This window comes from Dermacentor variabilis, chromosome 1 (assembly GCF_050947875.1).
Source record: "Dermacentor variabilis isolate Ectoservices chromosome 1, ASM5094787v1, whole genome shotgun sequence".
NCBI lineage: Eukaryota > Metazoa > Arthropoda > Arachnida > Ixodida > Ixodidae > Dermacentor > Dermacentor variabilis.
Genome location: NC_134568.1, coordinates 249629032 through 249653160, shown reverse-complemented (window position 1 = coordinate 249653160; position 24129 = coordinate 249629032). Strand labels below are relative to the sequence as shown.

At 45.7% G+C, this 24129-nt stretch overlaps 2 protein-coding genes across 9 annotated transcripts in view; one reads left to right on the top strand and one right to left on the bottom strand.

The window, feature by feature from the left end:
• LOC142560687 (uncharacterized) overlaps nucleotides 1-9114 on the top strand; it is a 50166-nt gene extending 41052 nt beyond the window's left edge. For 3 of the 5 annotated variants that reach the window (XM_075672959.1, XM_075672946.1, XM_075672965.1), the window contains one exon: nucleotides 7306-9114. In XM_075672959.1, the coding sequence (XP_075529074.1) occupies nucleotides 7306-7537 (232 nt within the window). In that variant the 3' untranslated portion in view covers nucleotides 7538-9114. Of the gene's footprint in view, nucleotides 1-7249 lie in introns of all 5 variants that reach the window. The other 2 variants (XM_075672954.1, XM_075672973.1) reach the window with 2 other exon arrangements.
• Nucleotides 1-24129, bottom strand: part of Sac1 (phosphatidylinositol-3-phosphatase SAC1) — a 131531-nt gene that overhangs the window by 21609 nt on the left and 85793 nt on the right. For 3 of the 4 annotated variants that reach the window (XM_075672915.1, XM_075672923.1, XM_075672932.1), the window contains one exon: nucleotides 8145-8279. The exons of the other annotated variant lie outside the window; for it this stretch is intronic. In XM_075672915.1, the coding sequence (XP_075529030.1) occupies nucleotides 8225-8279 (55 nt within the window). In that variant the 3' untranslated portion in view covers nucleotides 8145-8224. Of the gene's footprint in view, nucleotides 1-8144; nucleotides 8280-24129 lie in introns of those variants that run through there. 4 annotated transcript variants of the gene reach the window in all.

Sequence of the window (24129 nt, the reverse complement as noted above, 5' to 3'; positions counted from 1 at the left end):
GAACTAAGTTGGCGCGTGTAGCGTGGACAGTTGCCTTGAGGCAGTCACATTCTTCACTGTAATTCAGAGAGTGTATGTGTTCTTTGCTGCCTCACCTAAGTGATGGAGGTATCTTTGGACAGCATGGGCGGAACTGGCCAGCAGCTTGTTTTGAAAAGTCTCTCTGAGACCAGGTGGTCAAGACACGCTGAATCACGTAAGGCCATTCTGAAAAATTTCAATGCAGTCTTGTGTTGCCTTGAAGCTACATCAAAGAACGAGGAAGAAAACGGCGACACTAGGAACGAAGCGCACTCTCTTCAAGAAAATGACAAAACTAGAGACTGCTTTCACGGCGATTTTCTGGCGCATTGACAAAACGAGCGCAGCACTTCAGAAACCAGGCCTACAGACATTTCAACTGCTGTAGACCTGCTGAGCTCTCTAGAAGGCTTTGTTAATTCTTTGCGACATCTCTTTGATACCTTCGAAGAGAGAGCACGCACACTAAGGTACCAATCAATGTTATCAGGATGAGGGCAAACGCATTGTTTTGAATAAGCACCCGGACGGAAAAAGCGATAGCGCGCTACAAGGTAGAAAAAAGTGTATCGTAGAGACCTACAATGTTGTACTTGACAGTCTGGGCTCTGCTTTGCGAGCGCGAAAGGCTACCTACACTGAACTCTGCGAAAGGTTCGGATTCTTAAAATTGCTGACAGAAGTTGGGAGCGAGGCCTCTCTGGCACAGCAGGCTGAGAAGTTGGTGAAAACATACAAAAATGATTTGTAGCCAGCATTTTCCGCTGAAATCGTTCAGTTTGCGAACTTTCTGCACAACTTTGTGTGCCAGGACACGAGTCCCCTGGGAATAATGATGTTGCTGCACGAAAGAAAGCTTATTCATGTGCTTCCAAACCTTTCTATTGCTTTGCGAATGTACTTAAGCATACCAAAACTGTGAGACCGAACGATCGTTTTCCAAGTTGTCGCTGATAAAAAATCGCCTTCGTTCGAGCCTCTTTGACGACAAGGTGAACTCGCTTGCTATCATGTCCATTGAAAGTGACCTCCTCCGCGATCTATCCTTCGAACAGACTATCTGATTTCGCCAAAGCGAAGGCGCGAAAGATGCCATTTTAAAAGAGGACTGTTTGCGCTATACACGAATAGTTCCAATAAGTTCGTTGTGTCGCCTCCCAGCCTGAAAAGAATGTATTCGTGGAGAACGTTGTCAAACGCTTTCTCGAGGTCGAGTCCGAGCAGGGCCCTGGTGTCTCTGGTACTGCCATCGATGATTTGATGTTTGATCATCTTCATGGCATCCTGCGACGAGAGGCCGGCACGAAAGCCAATCATCTTGTGAGTATAGATGTTGTTCTCTTCGAGATATCTGTTTAGTCTGTTGAGGACGACGTGCTCCGCCACTTTCCCAACGCAGGAGGTGAGAGAGATCGGTCGGAGGTTGTCCACGTTCGGAGCCTTGCCGGGTTTGGGGATCAGGACGACGTTGGCGCTCTTCCATTGCTCTGGGACGCTGCCGTTTTTCCACGTCTCATTGATCTTCTCGGTGAGGTATGCGATCGAACCGTCGTCAAGGTTCCGCAGCATCTTGTTGGTGATTCTGTCGGCACCTGGCGCACACTTCCCCTTGAGCGCGAAAATGGCTTGCCTAATTTCCCCCACGGTGAAGTCTTCGTCCAATTCCGGACGGGCTGGTCCGAGGTAGTCGGGAAACCGTGGCAGACCTCAAGCTGGGCCCCAGACTATATAACTACGTCCGTTCGTTCCTGACGGGGAGGAAAGCGAGGCTGCGGATCGGCGACTTTGTCTCCGACGAGGTGCTCCTGGGCGCACGGGGCACGCCGCAAGGCTCGGTCATTTCGCCTGCTCTCTTCAACATCTGCATGATCGGCCTCTCGAGGAATCTGGCCCAAGTTGAAGGAATCAAACACACCATCTACGCAGACGACATCACCATCTGGTGCACCGGCGGTAGCGAAGGGCAAGTGGAAAGCGCCATGCAAGAGGCGGTAGACGTCACGGAGCAGTACCTGCTACCCACCGGACTCAGATGTTCCCCGACCAAATCTGAGCTTCTCCTTTATAGAAAAGAAAAAGGCCGCAGACCCAAGGGCTGGAAACCGGTCTCGGAAAGTGACATTCACCTGTTCACTCGGAGCGGTGACTCGATACCCAGGGTCGACACCATCAGAGTCCTGGGTATGTTCATAGAATCACGCGGCGGCAACGGCACTGCGCTACGCAAGATAATTGCGAAAACCGACAATGCTTTTCGCCTCGTCCGAAGGGTCACGAACAGACATCGTGGCCTCAAGGAGGACAACCTGCTTCGGCTCATCAACGCCTTTGTGCTGTGTCACTTCACCTACACGGTGGCCATGCACAACTGGCTCAGAGCCGAGCGGGATAAGCTTAATGCCCTCATTAGAAAATTCTTCAAGAGAGCCCTCGGGCTGCCCGTCAGAACGCATACAGAGGACCTCCTTCGGCTCGGCATACACAACACCATGGAGGAGATGGCCGAGGCTCAGGAACGGGCCCAGCTAACTCGGCTGTCCACCACGCCAGCCGGCAGGCGTATCCTCGAGGAGATCGGACTCGCACCAACCAAGAACTTGGCTGAAGACACCCAAATCCCCAGAGAAATATGGGAGAAGATCGTGGTCGCCCCTTTGCCCCGCAACGTTCATCCCGTTCACAACGCAGGTCGTCGCAAGGCAAGAGCATTTAATATACTAAAGCAAATAAACAAAGACAAAATCGCAGCAAGCTTCGTGGACGCAGCTGCATACCGAGACGGCAAGGCTTTTGCGGTTTCCGTCATTGACACGCTGGGCAAAGTCATCAACTGTGCTTCCGTCTGGACGACGAACCCAGAGGTGGCCGAGCAAGTGGCCATTGCACTCGCCATGCAAGACGGTCGGAGAGACAGGGTGTATAGCGATTCGAAAGCCGCCATCAGGGCATTCCAGAAAGGCCGGGTAGCCCGGCAGGTAGTTCAAATTCTGAAAGGCGCCAAACAGGGCAACACCTCCATGCACTCGATCCTTTGGTTCCCTGCACACGTCGGGGCGATTGAGGGGGTTCCTCTGAACCTCAACGAGTCTGCCCACGAGACTGCGCGTGGCTTTACCGACCGCGCTGCCCTCGGATCGGGCGACTCTCTCCCCGGACACAGAGACGCTCCTCTCACACACAACGAAATCACGAAATTCTTTTATTTAGAGAGAAGGGTTTTCCCCCCGCCTCACTCCAAGCTAAGCAGGCCGCAGGCAGTCTAAGACTTCTGCAAACGACCTCGTACCCAAATCCGGCGTCCCTTAATAGCATATATCCAGAGATTTATCCAAATTGTTCTTGCGTGGCCTGTGGTGAGGTAGCTACGTTGCCTCATATGCTCTGGGAGTGCGGGTCGCTGGGCCCGATGTTCACCAAGGAAGAGTGGGACGCGCTCCTGCGAAGTCCTGTCATTGAGGATCAAATCCTGGCCGTCCAGCGCGCCCGCGATCGGGGCGGCAGACTAGATCTGCCAGTCCCGTCGTGGGATTAGCCGGGTGCGCGTTTTATCGCGCTTTGCTGGACCAAATAAAAGTTTATTCACTCACTCACTCCCAGCCTCCACGTTGCCAATGAAATGCCGAGCAGTGTAATTAAAGATATGCAAATCTTCGTTGTTCGTGTCTTGTTTGTTCTTCTTGTGATATTTAGCGTGCTTATAAGGAACTGTATTTTTGTTTTTGATAGTGCCACGTTTATTTAGTGTCGTCCTTGCTTGGGGGGGCTTACCTTTGACGAAAACATTTTCAAATAATGTTTTGCAATTACAGTTGGTAATTTTCATCTGTATTCTAGTGCATTTTTATGGTGTTTGTATTGCCTTAAGTATTGTATATATCTATTACAGATTTATAGAGTAACGTGTATAACGATTACTGCAGTCTGATGCTTGAATTTTAATAATGTTTTGCATACAACCATGCGTCTCCTCACGGGATTAAACTTAGTGATGCAAACAAAGCCTAGCTTCAGAAGGCTCGACATCTGAGCTGCGTTGTCTTTTCTACGTTCTTGTTCGTCTTGAGTGCACTAAACTTATCCTTAAAGCCTAGCTTTTCCTGAAAACAGAATGCAGCTAGATTAACCACAAAGTGGACACGTGTGTTGGTGTTTAGCAGAGCACGCGTTTCAAGCAAGTTTTGTTGTTTTCCTTATAATAATAACAATAATAATCCCGTTGACCGCACTTCGTTCTTTTTAATTTGGTGGAATGAAAATGAAACATGGCATATTTCCAGTAGCGTAGCAGGACAGGGGGCCTGCATGCGCATTAGCCCAGGGCTCCCATTTTTATTAATCCGGCCCTGAGTGGAACAAGGGTCACTGGTTTCTGCCAACCATGGGGGGTTACGGCTCAGTGACTTCCACAATTATCCGCCAATTTCGTTCTTGACGCCATTTATGCGCGTCCGGGAGGGGGGTTCGACTCCCCAACTCCGACTCCCCTGGCTACGCCAATGGTATGCGCGATTCACGGCAGCCGCCGGAGACAGACCTTCGATCACGCAGCGGTTTCCATATATGGTATCGATGGCGTCATCGGTGAAGGATGACGCGCGCTACTCTACCGCCACCTTGTAGCCATCGTCGCCGCAGGGCCAGTCTTGCGCGGCACTACGCTTTTCTTCTCGCTTTCGCCATACCCTCTTCCTGCGCTTTCCGCCGCATGATTTCGCTGCACCCTCCTCTGCCTTCCTCCTCGAAAATCTTTGCTATCGCCACATTTCATCCCCCGCTGCGCTCTGCGCTCCCTCTTTCATCCTTCGCTGTGCTCGTTCGCTCGGTTAGGAGGGACGCCGACGCTCGCCGCTGGAACGGGCGCCTGAAAGCTGCGCTCTGAAACTTAATGAGCGCAGCGAATGTGGCGTTTTTGCAGACGAGTTTCTAGGCGAGACGGACGTACTTTGCCGCTAATAACGTGAGCTTCAGAAGACGAACTAAACATTTATTAACTTTATAAGTGCCTTGGGGGTGTTGCCTAACTGGAAAATTTGGATTCAGTGACATTTTCACGCACACCCATCTATTAAAAATCTTGAACATCGCACCTAATTCGAGACATCCATCATAAAATTCCAAAGCTCAAACGAGGCAACATCGATGCAGAGCGTCTGGCTGCGGGTCAGTCGGGAACGCCTCGTGAAGTGTGGGGTGAAGTTTTAATGATATCATGCCGCGGCAAATCCTGACCCGACACAGCCGCACATGCTTGGCAGGCAAAGCGTGCCGTAGCTCTCGCAACTGGCCGAGACATTCGGTTACAAACTTCCTTGCGCTTGTCGTTACGGGGCGTATTGGTCTGATATGGTAGCGGGGATGCGCTGTCGCGGCGCTCGGTTTCGACATTTCCTGGATTCACCGTAGAAATTCGATTATAAAGATTTGAAATTAGGTCCAACTTTTAAGATGTAAAAGAAATGGTGCATTAAAATGTGACTGGTTTCAAATTCGCCATTAAACTGCGCCTGTGACAAATAAAAAGTTAATTTTTGTTAACCTTCTGAAGCTCACGTTATTAGCGGCAAAGTACGTCTACCTCGCCTAGGAACTCCTATGCAAAAAGACGGCTTGCTGCCTTTTTATAAAAACGTTGTCTAAAAAAATCTGAGGACACCTAAGAGCTACTTACGATTTTTGAATGCGAAAGCATTAATGTCCAATTGAATGCCGTTGAGCGGTCCTTCGATTTATGAATCCGCGGGCAACGCGTCGAGACGCTTGGCACATTTTGGTTTGGCCTTACTGAGGCGCAGTCGAGAGCTTGCGCGGAAAAGGAACGCGCGGATAACACAGGCTTTCGAGAGCGAGAGTGACGTGGCGTTGCGGCAATGCCAGCTCCCCTCCCGCAGTACCGCGGCAGCAGGTGTTTCCTTTCGCCTGCTCCAGCTGCTCTGTCGAGGCCCGAGCTAGCAAGCGCGAGCCAGCGTCACGAGCAAACGAGGCGCACTTGGGACGTGGCATTGCAGCCATTGGGAAGTTTACCCGCCGTGGTTGCTCAGTGGCTATGGTGTTGGGCTGCTGAGCACGAGGTCGCGGGATCGAATTCCGCCGCATTTCGATGGGGGCGAAATGCGAAAACACCCGTGTGCTTAGATTTAGGTGCACGTTAAAGAACCCCAGGTGGTCAAAATTTCCGGAGCCCTCCACTACGGCGTGCCTCATAATCAGGAAGTGGTTTTGGCACGTAAAACCCCAAATATTATTATTAGTGGGAAGTTTCGCTGCTACAGACCCCGCCGGCTTTATCGCTCAATGCCCCCCCCTCCCATTTGACGCTTTCGCATAAAGAAAAAAAAACCTATACATACACTCTTAGAAAAATTTACACCCTTTGGGGCTTATCTTGTCCCACAACAATAATCGTCATCTGTCTTACCTGCGTTTCTTTAACGCTGCGAGCCCGGTACCTCCCAGTCACGAACGGCATGTGCGCTATCAGTGTGACGCAGCATTCTCGACAGGAAAGTAGCGAGCGCCGAGTTTTCAGGAAAAGGAAACGCAAGCAAGGCAGATGACGATTATTGTTGTGGGACAAATATACACCCCAAAGGGTGCAACCGTTCTAAGAGTGTACAAAGGTTATGCGAAAGTAACCGCTAAGTGGCTTATGTAACTCTTGTATGCTGACCAAGTATACCGACCTCTGTTCAGCATTAAAAAGAAAGCTTCCTACATAAAACCTGAACATATAATGTCGGCTCACAGGTACCTCTAAAGGACACAGATATGTTAACGTAATTGGGAATTATATTTAACACATTCTTTGATTTACTTTCTTTGATTTTGCTACTCAGTATGTGCCAGTGGGTGCGTGCCCGTTCTTGGCCAATCCTCCAGAATAGGCATGTCCCACTACGACTGTTACATAAAATTCATCAAATCAAACCAAACCAATCTTTGTAGAGCATCACATAAGCGTAACCAATAAACACAGTTTCGCTCTACATAGACTTCAAGAAGTGTTTTGTATCTGGATATTTTTATTTTGAAAGTCATTTGCTTATAAGCTATATGTATATTACGAAAAAGAAAACTTTTGGTGCTGCTGTTTGCAGAACATTGGGAGAACTTTAGCAATGACTGTTAATGACCTTAATCCTATCGCTGACAACTAAAAACTTGGAGCAGTCGCAATGCATTGCAACAGTTCAATATGTAACGGCGTTATCGGTTTCTGCCTTTCATGCAGCACTGTTCTCTTGGTCCATCTGTCATCAGCTAAAAGCGACTTTCTCATCTTCCCAGCAGCGCCACGGTCCAGTTCGAAGACTGCATCCGCGAAGCAGTACGTCTTTCAGGCTGCCACCACGAAGTGGACTACCTTGTGACCCTGATGATGACTAAAACGCGAGAACTTTTAAGCCACATGTACAGCACCAACTGCTGGTACCGCTGCAGCCCAGCCGCCGCTGCCAGTACGCCATTCGCTCCTGCCGGACTTATAGCAGTGGCGCTCGTGGTGCTGTGGAGGACATGAAGCTAGTGACCCTGGTCGCCTGCGAGTGCTGTGATGCGACCCCGAGAGCGGTCCCAAGCTCGGCACTCGGGTCGAACAGCGCCTGCAGGACTTCACAAAATGTGCTCGTGTCTTTCCTGTCCTTTTTAGTGACGGGCCAGAAAAGTTTCATCACCGTGGCGAGCAGTAGCGCAGCGTCACTGCAACGTATACTCAGATATTTGAAGGCAGTGTTTTGCAGCAACAGACCAACTACACTCGAACACCTAGCGCGCAAATGCAGCAACTGTCGCTGTAATGTGTGTCCTTTAATTTTTTCCATAATCAAAATTCCAGATTTACCATATTACCTTCGCATTGCCCATTTGTCAAGATGGTCAAGCAGAAAGAGTGCTGTTCAGCAAACGGTGTGTGTATCAGGCTCGCATGTCTTTTGATAAATGAAACGTTTGCCGAGGGCTCTGCTTTGCAGCACATAAATGCAATGGAAAACTGCAAGGCTTAGTTTCACCGATAAAACAAAATCTAGGAAGAGGTTTACTCACGTACGACATTTCTGCCTTGGCAAACCACTTGGCTCTGCCCGAAACGTCGTACGTGTTACTCCTCTGAACTTCGCCTCCTGCGATGTGCTGTCAAACAATATATTCACACTGAATGACTCCAACAATTCAACAATTTCTTGTAGAATATATGTCAAAATGTTCATCATATCTCCCACGTTCTATCTTCTTTCGGTGACGAGAGATGTGGGAAGGTCCACCTGTAACAAAACCACAGAAGGGTCCATCTTTGTCCTTGAAGCCGAAGGTGACCAAGCTACTTAATGCACAATAAATGACTTTTCTCAGCTAAATTACTGTGTTAATGACATCACCTGTGTGAGCTTAATAAAGGCGTCTATTCAAACTCACCGTAAATCTGCAAAACACATAAGTGAAGCAGATGCCATCAGGCGTAAACCGTCAGGCCCGCCGGTGCCTCAAGCATTACTATCCTGGGTTACAAGGAATTTGAGAGAAATCGCAGGTGAGAAAGTGATGGATCCCTCCTCTTGGCGGAGCGATGCATCAGAAGTATATAAACATTACACATATTATTTCATGAAAAATGATACTGAATTTTTTTTCTACTTGGGCAGATTTATTGCAGGGATAGCAACGCCTGCTGACATTGTGACCACACGAACTTGTTAACACGCTCATGTCGTGTTTTACCTCAGCAAGGACTTAATTTTTTCTTAGCCCTTTTACTTTTCCTGACAGGGCGTAGCTTTAATATTGCCAAGCAATTATTCACGCTTTTATAGTACAGACACCAAGTGTACTCAAATTCATGCTTACTATATATATATCAAACTAGATGTGAACTCCGTCATTACCACAAGGTACAGCAGTAATCCACCAGTGTTACAGTACTGTAATGTTTCTGTATTCATTTAACTTGTATTTTCTGTTTTGTATGTTCAAGTTCGTAGCTAGCGTGTTTTTTCCTTGCAATGTCCACAAAGCTGCTCGCCACTGTATTACTCTGTTAAGCATCACTAAATAGCCCCAATTGTAGTACTTATAAATAAAATAAACTGACCCGGAACGATATTCAAGAAAATATATGTGGAACACACACGCACGGCATGTGCATTCCAGTAATCTTATAATGCCCACATTACATGGACAAAGACCACATAATTATCAAAGGCACCGACAACCGATCTTTAAGGACTTAGTTTTTTATGGTGCAATGCAAGGCTCACCCTCGGTAGTCCTTACATCTGCAGTGGTTACTTCCAAAAGCGCGTAGATATTTAGTAAGCAGAATTTTTCGATCTGAGCAGCCTCTAAAAAAGTAAGAGTCCCTCTTCCAGTAAAGCTAAGAAGTGAGAGCGATGTCGATAGCCTGTTGCATGTTGATAGCCTGTTGCTGCTGCATGCAAGCCTCTGGCTTGCATGCAACAGTGACTACTACATACATTATCCAACTTTGGCTAGTAGAATTTTTTTCGAAAGTAAGGCACGCTTTGTAAAGCTGTAAAAAACATTTAGAGCTGTTCTGTACAGCTCTAATGTCATATCAGAATTTTCACGGTTACTTGAGTACTTCACACTTTGCCTTCGTATCAAAACTGCAACGATACTTGCTATAAGCACGACAAAGGAAGTCGAAGTACAAGAACACGGTGAAATGAGTAAACAATATGTCATGTTCATCGGCATTTCCAACATCCAGCACGTTACGAGGTCAGTGCGCGTTCCCGCCAGCACAATTTTTGTTGTAATCGTGATTTATTTTATCTCTATATGAGAAATCAGAAGGCAGAGACAGCGTTTGCTGTGTTTGGAAAGAAAACAGTTCACCACAAAGCAGGAGTGTGCCGTTGAAGGCTTCGCGCAACATGCCTTCAGACACACTAGTATGGAGGAAGCATGCGTTGGCCTAGATTGGGCGCAAGAAGCGCCAAGCGCAGCTGGCGGCATTGCATACATCATCCTCTTCCTGCCCCTCGTGTGAGAAGTCCTTGAAGAGGAAAATGGAGCGGGTATACAGGCGCCTCTATACAAGGCACCGGCACTTTGACAGCCGGCATGTTGTACAGACACTATTCACACAAGTAGTGTAGCATGCTTCTAGGAACCCTGTACACCCACTATGTTCTGCGCTGCGCGGTGGCAGAAACTATATATGACGACAAAGCGCCATGCTCGGTCAGTGCTCTAGAGTAACCAGCTTTATTAAAAGAGCAGCGGGATAAATATGCGCCACAAGGAATGCAGCCCTATTTCAAAGCAGCCTCATGCTGCTGCTGCACATGTATACTACCGTAAACAAAAGATAAATCTACCCATATAAACACTAGAGGCGTGGTCACTACAAAAAAATAAAAAATAAAAATAAAAGTATATGTCCTTCTCTGCCTGAGCAAGCAGCCACCAATCTAAGCGCATACTAGTGTAACATGTGCAGTGACTGCAAATTCGGAGGTGCATTTGGAAAACTAGGAAAACGCTAAATTCAAGTTACCAGTCATTCCTGTTACTGAATTTCTCGTGCATTTTGCCCATGAGCAGCTAACATGGTGAGGTCAATCGATGTTAAATGTCTCGGACATTGAGCTTGACTATATTGTGTCTTGAAAAAAATTACGGGATTTGCCTCCCTCTTTACTTTAGCAGATTACTTTTAGCAGCTTTTTCTGTGCCTGCCATTTGAATATCGCGGAAGTGACGTAAATTTGCGTCGTGAAGCTCCTTCAGAATATTATTGCATGAAAGTAATCACGCGTTCATATTTAAGCTCAGACTATTATGGGGTACTTGCATATGAAGCACTACACTAAGAAAAGTGCCCGCCTTTTGGGGCTTATCGTGTCGCCAAACAATGACCTCATATGCATTTCCCGTCCTTAACGCTGCCCGCCTGGTACTTCAAAATCACGAACAGCATGGGAATTACCAGCATGATATAGCATTCTTGACAAGGAAGTAGTGACAGCAATTTTCAAGAAAGGAAACGCAAGCAAAACGGACGACGACTGTTGTTTGGGGGCAAGATACACCCCAAAGGGTGTAAACTTTTTTTACTTAGAGTGTATGGGGAAGGCCGAGAGCTTTTGGAACTCCACAAAAATGTACGCATTACTAAGACCAATCACATTGCTTGGTTAGGCAGTAAGAGAGAAAAGTATCAAAAATGTGTCAAATTAGTCAATGGACGAATAGCATCAAAGCATAAATGGTCTTTAAAACATATATGCCTAAACTTTGACTTAAAAATATTTGTTTGATACAGTCTTTGAGAGGCTTCAGAATGCACGAGCGCAAATCAGAAAGCCTTCGCCCTTATTTTTTAGCCGAATTACAGCTGTAAATGCGAAGTCAACATATCCATTCCTAACAGTGGACCTTTCTTGTACAAGCCCGGCCTTATTTGCCGGTAGCTCCGCAGCTCGGCGGTTGTGCTTCACATGTCCACAGCGTATGAGCAATGAAGTGTTTTCTATGGAGTAAGGGACGAACGCCCATCAAAATCCACAGGGAAATGCAGCCCACATATGGAGAAAGTGTCTTGCTTTGAGAAGTGTGAGGTGGTGGTGTTGCGAGTTCGCAAAAGGCCGTGAAGACTTGCGTGACAATGGGCGGTCGGGGAGGCCGCACGCGTCGCCAACTGACAACAACATGGCACAGGGGCACCTCAAATTTACTGCTGTGATGGGACAAAAGTCTGAACTGGTGTGGGGACTATGTGAAAAAATAGTGTAAGGTATGTAGCATTTAAAATGTGGGCAGGTCACCTTTATCGCTTCCTGCCCTGTAGTGCTAGAATGCATTCATACGCATCAAGGTATATATAAGCAGCAAAGAATACAGCTTCTTGCTCATATAGCAGTGTGGTATATTGTAATGGCTTCGTGAAGTCTCTCCCCTCCATCCTTGTTAGCTTATATCGGGTAATTACAAAAGGCTTCGACATTTCATCAGGACACTGAATTGCTTTTTATCCAATGTCTTATTCCCAGGTGCATGAATTCATCACCCCGAACGTTAGACGCGACTGCGACAGTACTGTAGCGTTTGCAGTGATAGCCGATTATATCACAATTACAATGAACTCGGTAATCGAAAGCTTACAGCCATAATTTGAAAATGACTCCAGTGAAGTTTCACTAATGCTGAACAGTCTAGGAAAGACGCACCGGAGAGAGCACTTGAAAGCTCTTCATCCCATCTCATCTATAGTCACAGATAAATTATTTTGCTATGCATAGTAGTTGGTGTTATTTACAAGCAAGGTGATCACTTCCACCTATGAAAAATGTTTCTGAATGCATCTATTCCAGTCAGGGTTGTTTCTTCATGTATTGACATGCTGCAAGATTAGGTGCTAGGAAAACACTTTCAGATCACGTATGCGCTTCCTTTCTGTATATTTTTTGACATTTTACTGGTGGCTCAGTGATAACCTTGTCATCATCACTGCATTAAAGAGCTTTGCCTAAGGCGTCAGCCACAAAAGTGCTGCCCGGTGAATAGTTCACGCTATGCTCGTGGTGTATTCATGGCTGCTTTTCTCATCAGTTACTATGCTCTTAAACAAATTTACTCCTTTTAGGTCGTATCTTGCTACACAACAATAATCGTCACCTGTCTCGTCCGTATTTCCTTTCTTTAACGCTGCGAGCCCTGTACTTCCAACCCACGAATGGCATGCGCGTTATCAGCACGACAGAGCATTCTCGAGAAGAAAGTAGTGAGCACAGCGTTTTCAAGAAAGGAAATGTAAGCAAGACAGATGACGATTATTGTTGTGCGGCAAATATACACCCCTAATGGTGTACATTTGTTTAAGAGTGTACCACAGGATAATTTATCAGGTGTAATAATTGAGACTGCTGAAGGTATCTCATAAGTGTCAATATCATTGAATATTATCTTCAACCCTTGTGCAGCTTTGTTTGCGAAAGCGTGATCAAGGAAGGTCCTCCCTACCAGCAAAAAGGAAGAAAACAGTTCATGTGATAGACAAGAATTCATGATTACCTTAGTCTCTCTTTATTACAATGTCCGGCTATATGAAGGCCATAGGATGTCCATTACTATAGGCTCTCGAAACAGCACCTGCCTAGTGTCCTACATATAGGACGCTGCTGTTTCAAACATTGCAAGTGTTGAAGTTTCAAATACTGAGAATAGATATTCTGTAAGTATATGCATTTTGTCCCTTAAGGACAGTTCCTCACATTCACGGCAACAGTCAATTACATCTTAATCAATTTTTGGTAAATTTTCTGCTGCGAGATGGCACCCTTCTCGAAGTTCCAAAATGCATGATGTTGCAGCTGTTGTAACATGGAAACGTCTAGGTGCACATTTGCCAAATTTTTCACATAGAAAATTTATGACCTTATGAATACAGGCTGAGAACCGCAAGCTATAGGAAATGTGAGTTACTGTGAACAAAATAAGTGTACTACATGTAGGACACTAGGCATATATTGGTTAAGTTTGAAATCTGCAATATGGCTGATGTTCAGGCGTAAGTCAGGCGACAGATTTTATAGTAAATATGTAAAATTTAGTGCATATAGTAGTTTATACGAAGCTTCTTCCAGAACATTTCATTTGAGTACTTTTTTGTGCTAAGCATGAAAAACAAATTATGTGCACCAAACCTCCAGACGCGAGACTGTGTTCCTCTGAGACAACGGAGATACAGCGGCCGCCTGCACGGTAGGGCAGCATGGCAGGCCAGCATAGAGTCCAGAAGATCTTCGGCTGCAGACCTGAACTTGGACGCCAAGCCAGTGCCGTGTCGCTACACTACTTCAGCTGCGATTAACAATGCTTGGGTAGCGCAGCCAATTTCAGTGCTGTCAAGAGGTTTCAGTTCTCACTGCGGTCGCCACCGTGTGGCCTTTGGCATGTGAAAAATGTGTTGATAAGTAGGCTGTGAGCTCAGCACAGACATGTCCTGTGTAAGAGATAACATAAAGTAAAAACTATGCAGTTTTTTTTTTAACATGGCTTTCTGGAACTGAAAGCGCAGCAGTGCCTTATACCAGGTGTGTTCTTCTAGGAGGAACACCTTATTTTAAAAACATTTCATGTTTAGGCCCCTGAAATTTTTGCCGATTGGCTATGTGGCTGGGTAGACATTAGCAGTAAGAACAATTTCGATGATAATTTTGCAAATGACCCTAAATGTGCTAATTAACATTTAATCACCTACTTTAGGGCACATGTTATAATTACAAAATTGCAGCTGAGAAGTAGTGAAGTCATGCCTGCTTAGCAGAAATCCTAGCACCACTTTCTCAGCTACCTGTCCACAAAATCTGCTGAAAAATGCCTCGGCGTTCAGTTAAGATCATCCCGAACTGTTAGAGGCACACTTTTAGATGATAGAATGCCAGTGTATTGCGGCACATTTTAAGCTCTCATACCTCGAAAGTGGTGCTAACCCACCGTGGTTGCCCAGTGGCTATGATGTTAGGCTGCTGAGCACGAGGTCGCGGGATCGAATCCCGACCACGGCGGCTGCATTTCAATGGGGGCGAAATGCGAAAACAGCCGGGATCGAATCCCGGCCACGGCAGCTGCATTTCGATGGGGGCGAAATGCGAAAACACCTGCATACTTAGATTTAGGTGCACGTTAAAGAACCCCAGGTGGTAGAAATTTCCGGAGTCCTCCACTATGGCGTGCCTCATAATCAGAAAGTGGTTTTGGCATGCAAAAGCCCAAAATTAAAGAAAAAGAAGTGGTGCTAGTCCTATAGGATTTCTGCTAAGCAGCATCACTTCACCAATGCTCGTCTTCAATTTTACAATTACAACACGTGTCCTAAAGTGAGTAATTAAACAGTAAATTAGCACATTTTCGGTAAATAGCAAAATATTCAAATGTTTCTTGCTGCTAATGTCTGCCTAAGCCGGTAGCCTATCTGCAAGAGGCAGAGGCCTAGTTAAAAAAAGCTCAGCATAAAAAGAAACACCTGGTATATTGCCACGTGGAAGTGACGGGTGCTGGTAGCCAAGCAGATGAACATGTGCACGCAAAACAAACTAAAATTCGCGACATTGGCAGCACAGCCGGCGATATTCGGAAATTCAGCGCCTACACAAGTCTGTCCCCTAATTACACATGCATCATCGTAAGCTCCAGAGCCATCAACGGTGCTCGTGTCCATTTGAGAATGCACAGTTGCTTGTCTGGAGTGCTCGAACTTTGCGCTCTCGCATGCGCGGGCGCCGTCTACCAATAAGGCTAGGTTTGAGGTGGCCTACATCTGAGCATGCACCACTACACTGATGAACGCAATGCCTTCTTTTTCGTCTTGCTGGTTAGCATGGCTTTGACAGCTGCAATCACCGACGATTCCAGACAACTACAGCAATTGAAGCCACGGTAATCAGCATCAGCAAGAAAAAGATTAAGGCAGTTTCATCATTGTCACGGCACAAGCACAGATGTAAGCTACCTGGAACCAGGCATCAAATGTAGGCGGCGACCCTGCAGTCCAAAGAGGCGATTGGAAGATTGGTGGAAGTAGGGAAATGACAAAAAATGGGGATCTACAAAAACAGAGTTCATAATAGGGGCTCAGAAAATTTGGTTATGGGAATTCATCGTGGGTTTTCTTTTCGTTTTTTTTTTTGTAACCTAGGTAGGACATTAGGGAGTATAATAGCAAGAGCTTGATGGCATAACTCACCGCCCCGTTCCAAAGGGGACGCTCATAACATATACATCTGTATGGCGTTTGAGCGCTCTAGACAAACATGCATACTGACAACTGTACTAAAGCATTCCTGGCGTGCATAGAATCTGACTAGATGGGCCTGTCTCTTCAGCTACAGCACTCATGACGTAATGCATAACCATAAACAGCTGATGAGAGTCTCAGTACCTGCCCCTGATATATAGCCTCTGTAAACTGGCCCTGACTGCCAAAAACTTCACAGTGGCATCCACTCAGTCGCAAGCGATTTTACGACGAGAAATTGTGAATAAATTCTACTCAACAACTAATTTAAAGTTATAAGTGGCACGAGCATCGAGTGAAGCTCCTGTTTCTTGCGCAGTCAGCAGACGCACTGGCGGCATCATCTCTTATATGCCTAGTACTCAGGATCCTAAAACTTTCGGCATACATGATGGCTACAAGATTTAAAAAAAATTTGTGTTCAAGAAGAACATGCCAAATCATGGGTATTAAATAACATCGACTTTCAGCACCTTAGATTCCCTTGGCAGAGCAGATAGTGTTCAACAAGAAAATTTGAGGTTTCATTCACAAGAATGCGTTGCCGAATACCAATGCCTAATTTTTCTTCCCACAGGTCTGGTTTGGCACCTTCCCCTCAATGTTTTTATTGCAACGAACCTGAAACTATGGAACATTTCTTTATAGAGTGTCGTCGGACCGACGTGCACAGAATATGACCTCAGTCTTCTTTGCCAACTTGGATTGATCATTATGCTTCCTACGATACTGCGTCTTGGGGCGTCAGCACTAGGACACCACAATAGAAACGTATATGATGCGATATTTAATTTTATAAGTGAAACAAAGAGACTGCCATGTTAATTTTATTTTACTTTCCTCAACATGGATACAGAAATATTAACTTCAAATTTAGAATAATATATACAGCCAGAAAACTGATATTAACGATTAGTATTCATTTAATATCATTTTTAAATTACAAAATTATATTTAAGTATTCTTCCCTTTTTACCTACTTCCGCCTGATTCATGGCCAATGCCCCGAGTGGGTTGAGCCATTTTCGTAGGCACCAAACCTAACCAGACATGCTAGCGCGCTCGACCTGAGCGGCCACGGCCGCTCCTAAGATCCTGTGGCACCATGGCTAGCTGGAATAAATAAACCGTGGCCACGCCGGCGACCTCTTCATGCCGCCTCTCACAAATTGGCGACAACGAACGACAGAGCCCAGCCATACCAGCATCAGTGCACCGACACTACTAAGGCGAGTGATATGGCCTCGTGCAGTATGGCAAACGTCCCACGGTTGTAGGGTGTCCGGGAATTCTACATCGACATGCCAAACAACTGGTTCATCAAGCTGGATAGCCACTGACTTCTCAACAACGTTCCAGGCTCCGGCTGCCACACCCCCGCCCCGATTTCTATGAGGACTTGTGGGCAGCCGTCCTCAAGGGGCCTTAAGCCGTCCTTGCCCCCTACGCCACCTTGAGCACTCAGTCACAACAGCTTTCGCCATCTGAACCATATTTGAAAATGCGGCAGCGCAAAAGAGACACGGACGGATACACGAAGAGGATGAGCGCTGAACTTCCAACATGATTGTGAATGGTTCACATACAACGATCCACATACCGCTGCTGTATGGCGCCATCTTCAATAAATTCGTTTTTAGAGTACAGAAGGAAAAGTCACGGTCGTGAGCTTGTTGATGACAGTCAGTGGCACATATTTTGAAGGCAAGCACAACAATATTCCAAGCACAATTGGGTTGAATCCTGCATCATCGAAGCGCATCTCTGCAAACTTTCACTGAAGTTCCTGCCGACACTCGAGCTCCTTCTCTTGGTGAACTTCGCTTTTCCATCACATTTCTTGGCTTCAAGGTGCACTCGTGAAGACCAGGAATAATTAAGTTGTGGAATTGCGCTGTGACCCAGCGTCCGTATTTCCCGTGAGGAATCAGTTCATATTTGTTCTCAATAATGAAAATATAGATTGTCGTCCTCAACATGGCGTTCACACACGTCGGACTTATCTGTGAGGCATTTTTTCTTTCGGAGCAGCATGCATTTTCACATATATCACACATTTCACCTCTGCTGTCATCGCGGTATGAAAAAAATAGTGAGTGCCAGCATCACTTTGCATCTGGTCGCTGGAGCAGCCGTGGACAAAGCAGGACCGCATAGGAAACTTCTTCCTGTTATTAGACGCCGAAACACTTTTGTCCGAAAATTTTCACCGGAAAAAACCGCCGCACATCAGACAACATTAACATGACCATAGTAGGGACAGACAAAGCGAAACCACTGAAATGAATACAGAAGTGAAAGCAGAAGCGAAACCAGAAGCGGCAAAAGTGACGAAAGAGGGGCTTTACGTAAGACGTGATTGCAGCGCCACTAGTTCGCGTGACCAGCACTTCGGCCACCTCCCGAGGGAAGCTGTGAAACTGAAGCATGTCTAAGGGTGCGGACATTCCGCCTTTTTCTTCGATGCGTGATGCAGACGTTACGCAAATAAAATGGCGCTGATGGCCCCATTTTGCTTTCGTAACGTGACGCCAACTTGACGTTTTGCCTAAGAAACTGAAATGAAGGCACTGAACGTAAGGTTCTCGGTAAAGCAAAATAGTTTTTCTCCGCAGTAAAAATAAAGCAGCCATCTCAAAGCGTATGATTATTCCATCAAAAATGCTTCTCGCTTCCGTCGTCTGCTGCGTACAAGCCGTTGTCTGCTTCATTAGCTAGGATGCGTGTCCCCGGGAAATGGAATGAGTCATCGTATGTTGGCGCCAATGCACTTGTTTTCTTCCTTGAGACAACATACACAACCTACCAGTGGTTATGTGGCGCACATTCTAGGCCACGTTATAACCATGTCGTGAAACGTAAGTGACTCAGCCCGACTTGGCTGGCTGAGAAAGGCCGAATATCACCGATAGTGTTGCGTGCACCAGAGACATCTGCTAGCACGACGCAAGCGCCGGCACAGCCATCTCTTGTTCACTTCGCTGGTTACTCGCACTATGGAAGTAAACTTTAAGGCGCCACCTTACATACATTTCTTTATATAAATTAAAAAGACGCCATTGTCATAACTTCTGATTGTGCAAAAAGGCATTAATCTTGATTACAATACAAATGCAGCAGTGGAAGGTGGACAATGTTGCAGAAAGTTTGCTATGTTCAACCAATATTATTTTGTATATACGCATTCTAAAATATGATGGCCCAAGACACAAATGCCAACACTACGAGAGAGCGATGCACATACTATGAGCATGCATTATGAACAAAAGATTTTCATGGCGCCAAACAACAGGAAAAATATGGCGATACGCATTCCTCTCGGCCGCCATTGCATATGGCTGCTCATTAGCATAATTCGCGCGGCTCGTTGCACCACAAATTATTGGGGAAAATCTCTGCAATGGCGGGCCAGCGCAAAATCATGCAACGTCAAATTGCCGTTTACGAAACGGCCCTTCTTGCGACGCTCCCAGCAGCATATTCCTTCAGCCAACAAGTTGGTATGGCACATATCTTGGATCGCCACCACATATTCGCGAAATTGCAGATGCATTGCACTGGCTTCTGTACACTACCGCTCACTTTCTTTTTGAAGAGCTAACGTCGCAATATAGCTGCCAAGGACCAAAAAAATGTATTGGTCGATAAAATTTGCAGCTCCACATCACATTTCGTCAGTTTGATGAAAACTCAAAATTACATTTTGCAAAAATACCGCATCCCGGCACAAATTTCAAGGCACATGAGCTCTCCACAGCCAATCAGAGAGTCAACATGGCAGATAATGGCGGCCGTGCAGCCGCCATGCGTGTTGAGAATAGCGCCCTTGGCCAGCATTGGAGACAGTCTACATAAACAGCCGAGACAGCTTCGATGCCAATTAATGGAATGCGTTTCGAGCCGTCTGGAAGACAATGGATGGATGGATGGATGGATGGATGGATGGATGGTCATGAGCATGACCTACTGAACTCCAGACCTCCATAGATGTCACTTGCCCAGCACGCCTAGTCTAGTCCACCTGTTCTGCCGTTAGGGACATAACATACGGACAAGATTGGCGCTAGTTATAACCTGTTCGCTGATGTCTGCTTCCGCGATCTCTTGCAACGCCTCGTGCAGACATTTCGTCAAGCACATAGCGTTTGTATTGGTGGTGAATCAATTCACAAATATAGAAAGAAAACAAACTTCGAATGTTTTGCATTTGAACAGTGAGATAAGAGGAGGAGGAGCGGTGCAAGAAAGATAAACAACAACCACAGATGGCAGCTGCAATGCTAGACGGCATAATCTTCCCTTTCCTAGCCTACGTAAGAGACTGAAAATTTTTAAAATAAAATATTCATACAATAATCTAGCTTTCTTGAGCTGACTGCAGACAGCCTAATGTCAGAGATGACATTAGGATTTACTGCTGCATGCTGAATGAAAGGCAGAGGATCGGATAAAAGTTTTCGCAAGTAATTCATGCGCCCGATTTATGCAAGAAATTGATCGAGTCTGTTTCAAGGAAAGGTGAGCATAGCTTTTTTAAATATGTATTGCTCGATGTTTAGGTGAGTTGAAAGGTTGCAAGAGCAATCCCAGTGCTTTAAATAGTGCTGCACTGCAGGCCTTGTGTCACGGAAGTCTTTCCAAACTTCAAAGCTAGCTTTTCTGTGAGGTAAGGTGACAGCATAACGGTGGTGCAAAGGTGGTGCAGTGAAACTGTATGCCTGATTCTCTTTCTGAACTCTCAATATACTCATGGGCAACTTTTAAGTTTTAAGATGAGTGGTAATCGTCCTGTCGTCAAACATTACGGTGGTTTCCAGTTTCTAAAAAGCGCAGAAGGGAACTTTACAATGTAAACAACGACACTGCTGTGAATTTTACGAACTTTACAAACAATGCGACTTAATGTGCAATATCTGTGCAGTTTGTTACTGCGTGAAAAAGGCAATAGGAGCTGCTGTTTAACGCCATTTTAGAGAGCAGCGGACTACATGCACCGACATTTTTCATGTTCAGGTAGTCAACTTTTGCAGCCAAGTAACCGATCAAAGCCTTGTAACATCACTGTCATTGTGATCGCCAAAACAATCAACCATGCAAGCTGTTCGTTACAACACAACAGATGCCGTTCTAATTGCAATGCCGCCCCAGTCAAGCATAGACTAGCAGACGAACAGGTCATAAAAGCGACACCGACAGCCAACGGTTGAACGAGAGTGGGCGCAAGCGGCTTCCATAGAAGCCGGATATCTGTGCAGGTCTGGAGTTCCAGTAGGTCGTGGTTATGAGCATCCCCTTTGGAACGGGGCAGTGGGTTGTGCCACCAAGCTCTTATATTGCCTAATGTCCTACCTATGTTAAAAAAGAAAAAAAAGGGAAAAAAGGAAAAAAAGAAAAAGAAACTATGGATTCCCATAACCAAAGTTTCTGAACCCCTATTGCAAACTTTGTTTTTGTACGCCTCCATTGTTTGTCATTTCCCTACTTTTCTTCCACCAATCTTCCAATCGTATCTTACTAATCTCTATTGCGGACATGTTTGCCTTCCCCCTGCTCTCGCTGAACCCAAGGGCTTCAAGGACGCCAGTGATGCCTAAATTGAACACTGTGCAGATATCCTCACATTCTAATAAAACATGCTCCATTGTTTCCCTAGCTTTACTGCAGCAAGCACGTGCTTCTTTTTCCTTCTTATATCTCACTTTATAAGTGCGTGTTCTAAGGCATCCTGAATTTCGCTTCAAAAAGTAACGAGCTTCCCTTTGAGTTATCGTAAATCGTTTCTTTCCTGATTTTGTTTTTTCCTCTTAAGTAGTTATTTATGGCAGGTTTCTTTTCCCTTGCCACCACCCATGAGATTATCTCAGCCTCTCTGACTTTCCGCTTGACCTTCTTCGTTTCTATGTTGCTCACCATACAGGCCGCATACACACACTAGAGATGCAAGTACAGCTGAAGAAGTCGCAATAGCGCTCGCTTGCACTGGTAGACAGGCGAACATAATCATTAGTGATAGCAAAACAGCTATTTGGAATTTTTGTAAAGGAAGAATATCGGAGGAAGCTAGATGCATACACCTCAGTAACCCAATTAATAGAAAATTATCCATTATATGGATACCCGCACACCAATCTGTCCCAGGCAATGAGGCTGCACAAAGGTGGGGGAATGAAAGATAGTGTATACACATATCACATCACTGAACACTACAAACTTGAAAGGAGAAACCTCCCCGCTCTGGATCAGTCTCTCTCCTACAATGAGGCGCATATACGGAGGCGTTTGCAAGCTGGTAATTAGATCTGCCCATTTTGGGTCTATCTTACGCAGACAGGGGACCAAAATGATGCCAAATGCAAAGATTGCGGCGAGAGGGGTACGCTAGACCACATAATCTGGGAATGTGCCGGTTCCCCAAGGAGCAGCCAAAACATAGATAGTAGAGAAGCCTGGGAGGTCTGGTTGCGGAGCGACGACCCCAACGTCCAGCAGCAAGCCATTTGCCTGGTGGCTGAGGCCGTGAAGAAGCAACTTCACTAGTCCCTAGTCTGCGGGGCAGTCCCTAATCCCCCCTTGGCCTGCGTGCCGAAGCTGGGTTCAGACAGCCCCTTTTCGGTAGAAATAAAAGTTCATTCATTCATTCATTGCTGGTAAGCTTCCTAGCTCTTTTTCTCCACTGTGAATCAATGTTTTTCCCGTACAAATACCTGAACCCTCACATTCTCGTGATGCCTGTGGCAGAAAGGATGTTCCACATCCGCCGCCACGGTCTGTGAGTGGTGGCGCTGGCTAACACTCCCAGGGTTCTACTAGGAAATATAAATGCCCAAGAAAGTGAATGGGGAAACGGCGTCGCGATAGCTCAATTGGTAGAGCATCGCACGTAAAACGCGAAGGTTGTGGGATCGTTCCCCACCTGCGGCAAGTTGTTTTTTCATCCACTTTCATTTCCATTAATTTATCGTTTCTTTATTTCATTTATCAAGCACAAGTAATTTCCCCTATGTTGTCCGTGGTGTCAGTATTTGTTGGCTTCTTATGATATGACTAATGAAAACGGGCCCCTCAGTTAACCCCCTTCCTTCTCCCTTAGAAGGCATGTAACAATTTCCAGTGTATACCCAAAATTTGCTATGGGGCCTAGTGAAGAACCCTGTAAGTTAGCTTTGCCATTATGCCATATTGTTATATGGTGAAGCATATTAAGAATGGAAAGATGCCATTGCCATAGGCCATAGTATGTGTTCTTTAATTATGCATGCACACATATACTATTTCTGGTAACAGCATGAGCACCGATACGTCTAATAACAGTACTGGAAGCTATTCAGAGCCGTTTCTGACGTTGCTGTGGCTCAGAAAATAAAGCATGAAATTATTTTATTTTTTTTCATTTCCGTCCCTCCACACCCTACCCCCTTCCTCAGCAAATCTCCCAAATTTTGAGGGCCCCAGGTTGGCAGACATGTAAATGTCCGCAAATAAGTTGAAGAGACAGGGTGTCTACCAAGTTGACATTTCCAAATTCCCTGAGTTTTTCATGTTTTCCCTGAGTGCCTTTGCCAAATTCCCTGAGCTACACAGAACTTTGTTTTATGTCAAGAGACGGGCTGACACCACGTCATCCGATGGTGTCACTCTCTAGTAAGCATGCTAATAAATACAAAACGACTTAATCCAGCTTGAATAGTAAGGGGTAGTGTTTACTTTATTCAAAAAGAAAACAGAAGGGAGGAGTTAGTAAAATACACAGCGAAAAAAAGATATATTGGAAAAAATGCGTAAAGCTCATAGTGAGACGTTCTCAAATACTAATAAAAAGGAGATGCATACAGAAGCCAATATTTTTGAAGATGAGCTATTTCTTTCAATTTTATCCCAAGGTGCTGGAGACTCCATATAGAAGGCAAGTCAAGGCAGGAGAATGCCTCCGAGTTTTATAGTGACCCATCGTAAAAACATAGTAACTAATATTCATTAGTTGTACAGTCAGTCGTGCTACGTTTCTTCAATAAATATATTGAATCACCCACTCAAATTACTTGCAAAGGTTAATTATTGGGCCCAAGCATTACAACAAGGGAGAAATAATCTTTTGCGATTGCTACCCAAACCCCCAACTTCGCTTTCACGAAGGCATTACCCTCATTGAAGGGACATCAAAAAGTGCAATGCCTTCGTGAAAGCGGTCATTTGAAGTGATACATTTCACTGAGAAGTGGAATGGGTGTACCTTAAAGGGCCCCTGAAACGGTTCGGACAAATTTTGTAGACGGGTAGGGTACAGCTTAAGTAGAACATTCGCACCACAATTTAAGTGAAGCGTTACGTATTAATGGAGCTACAAGCGATTAGAA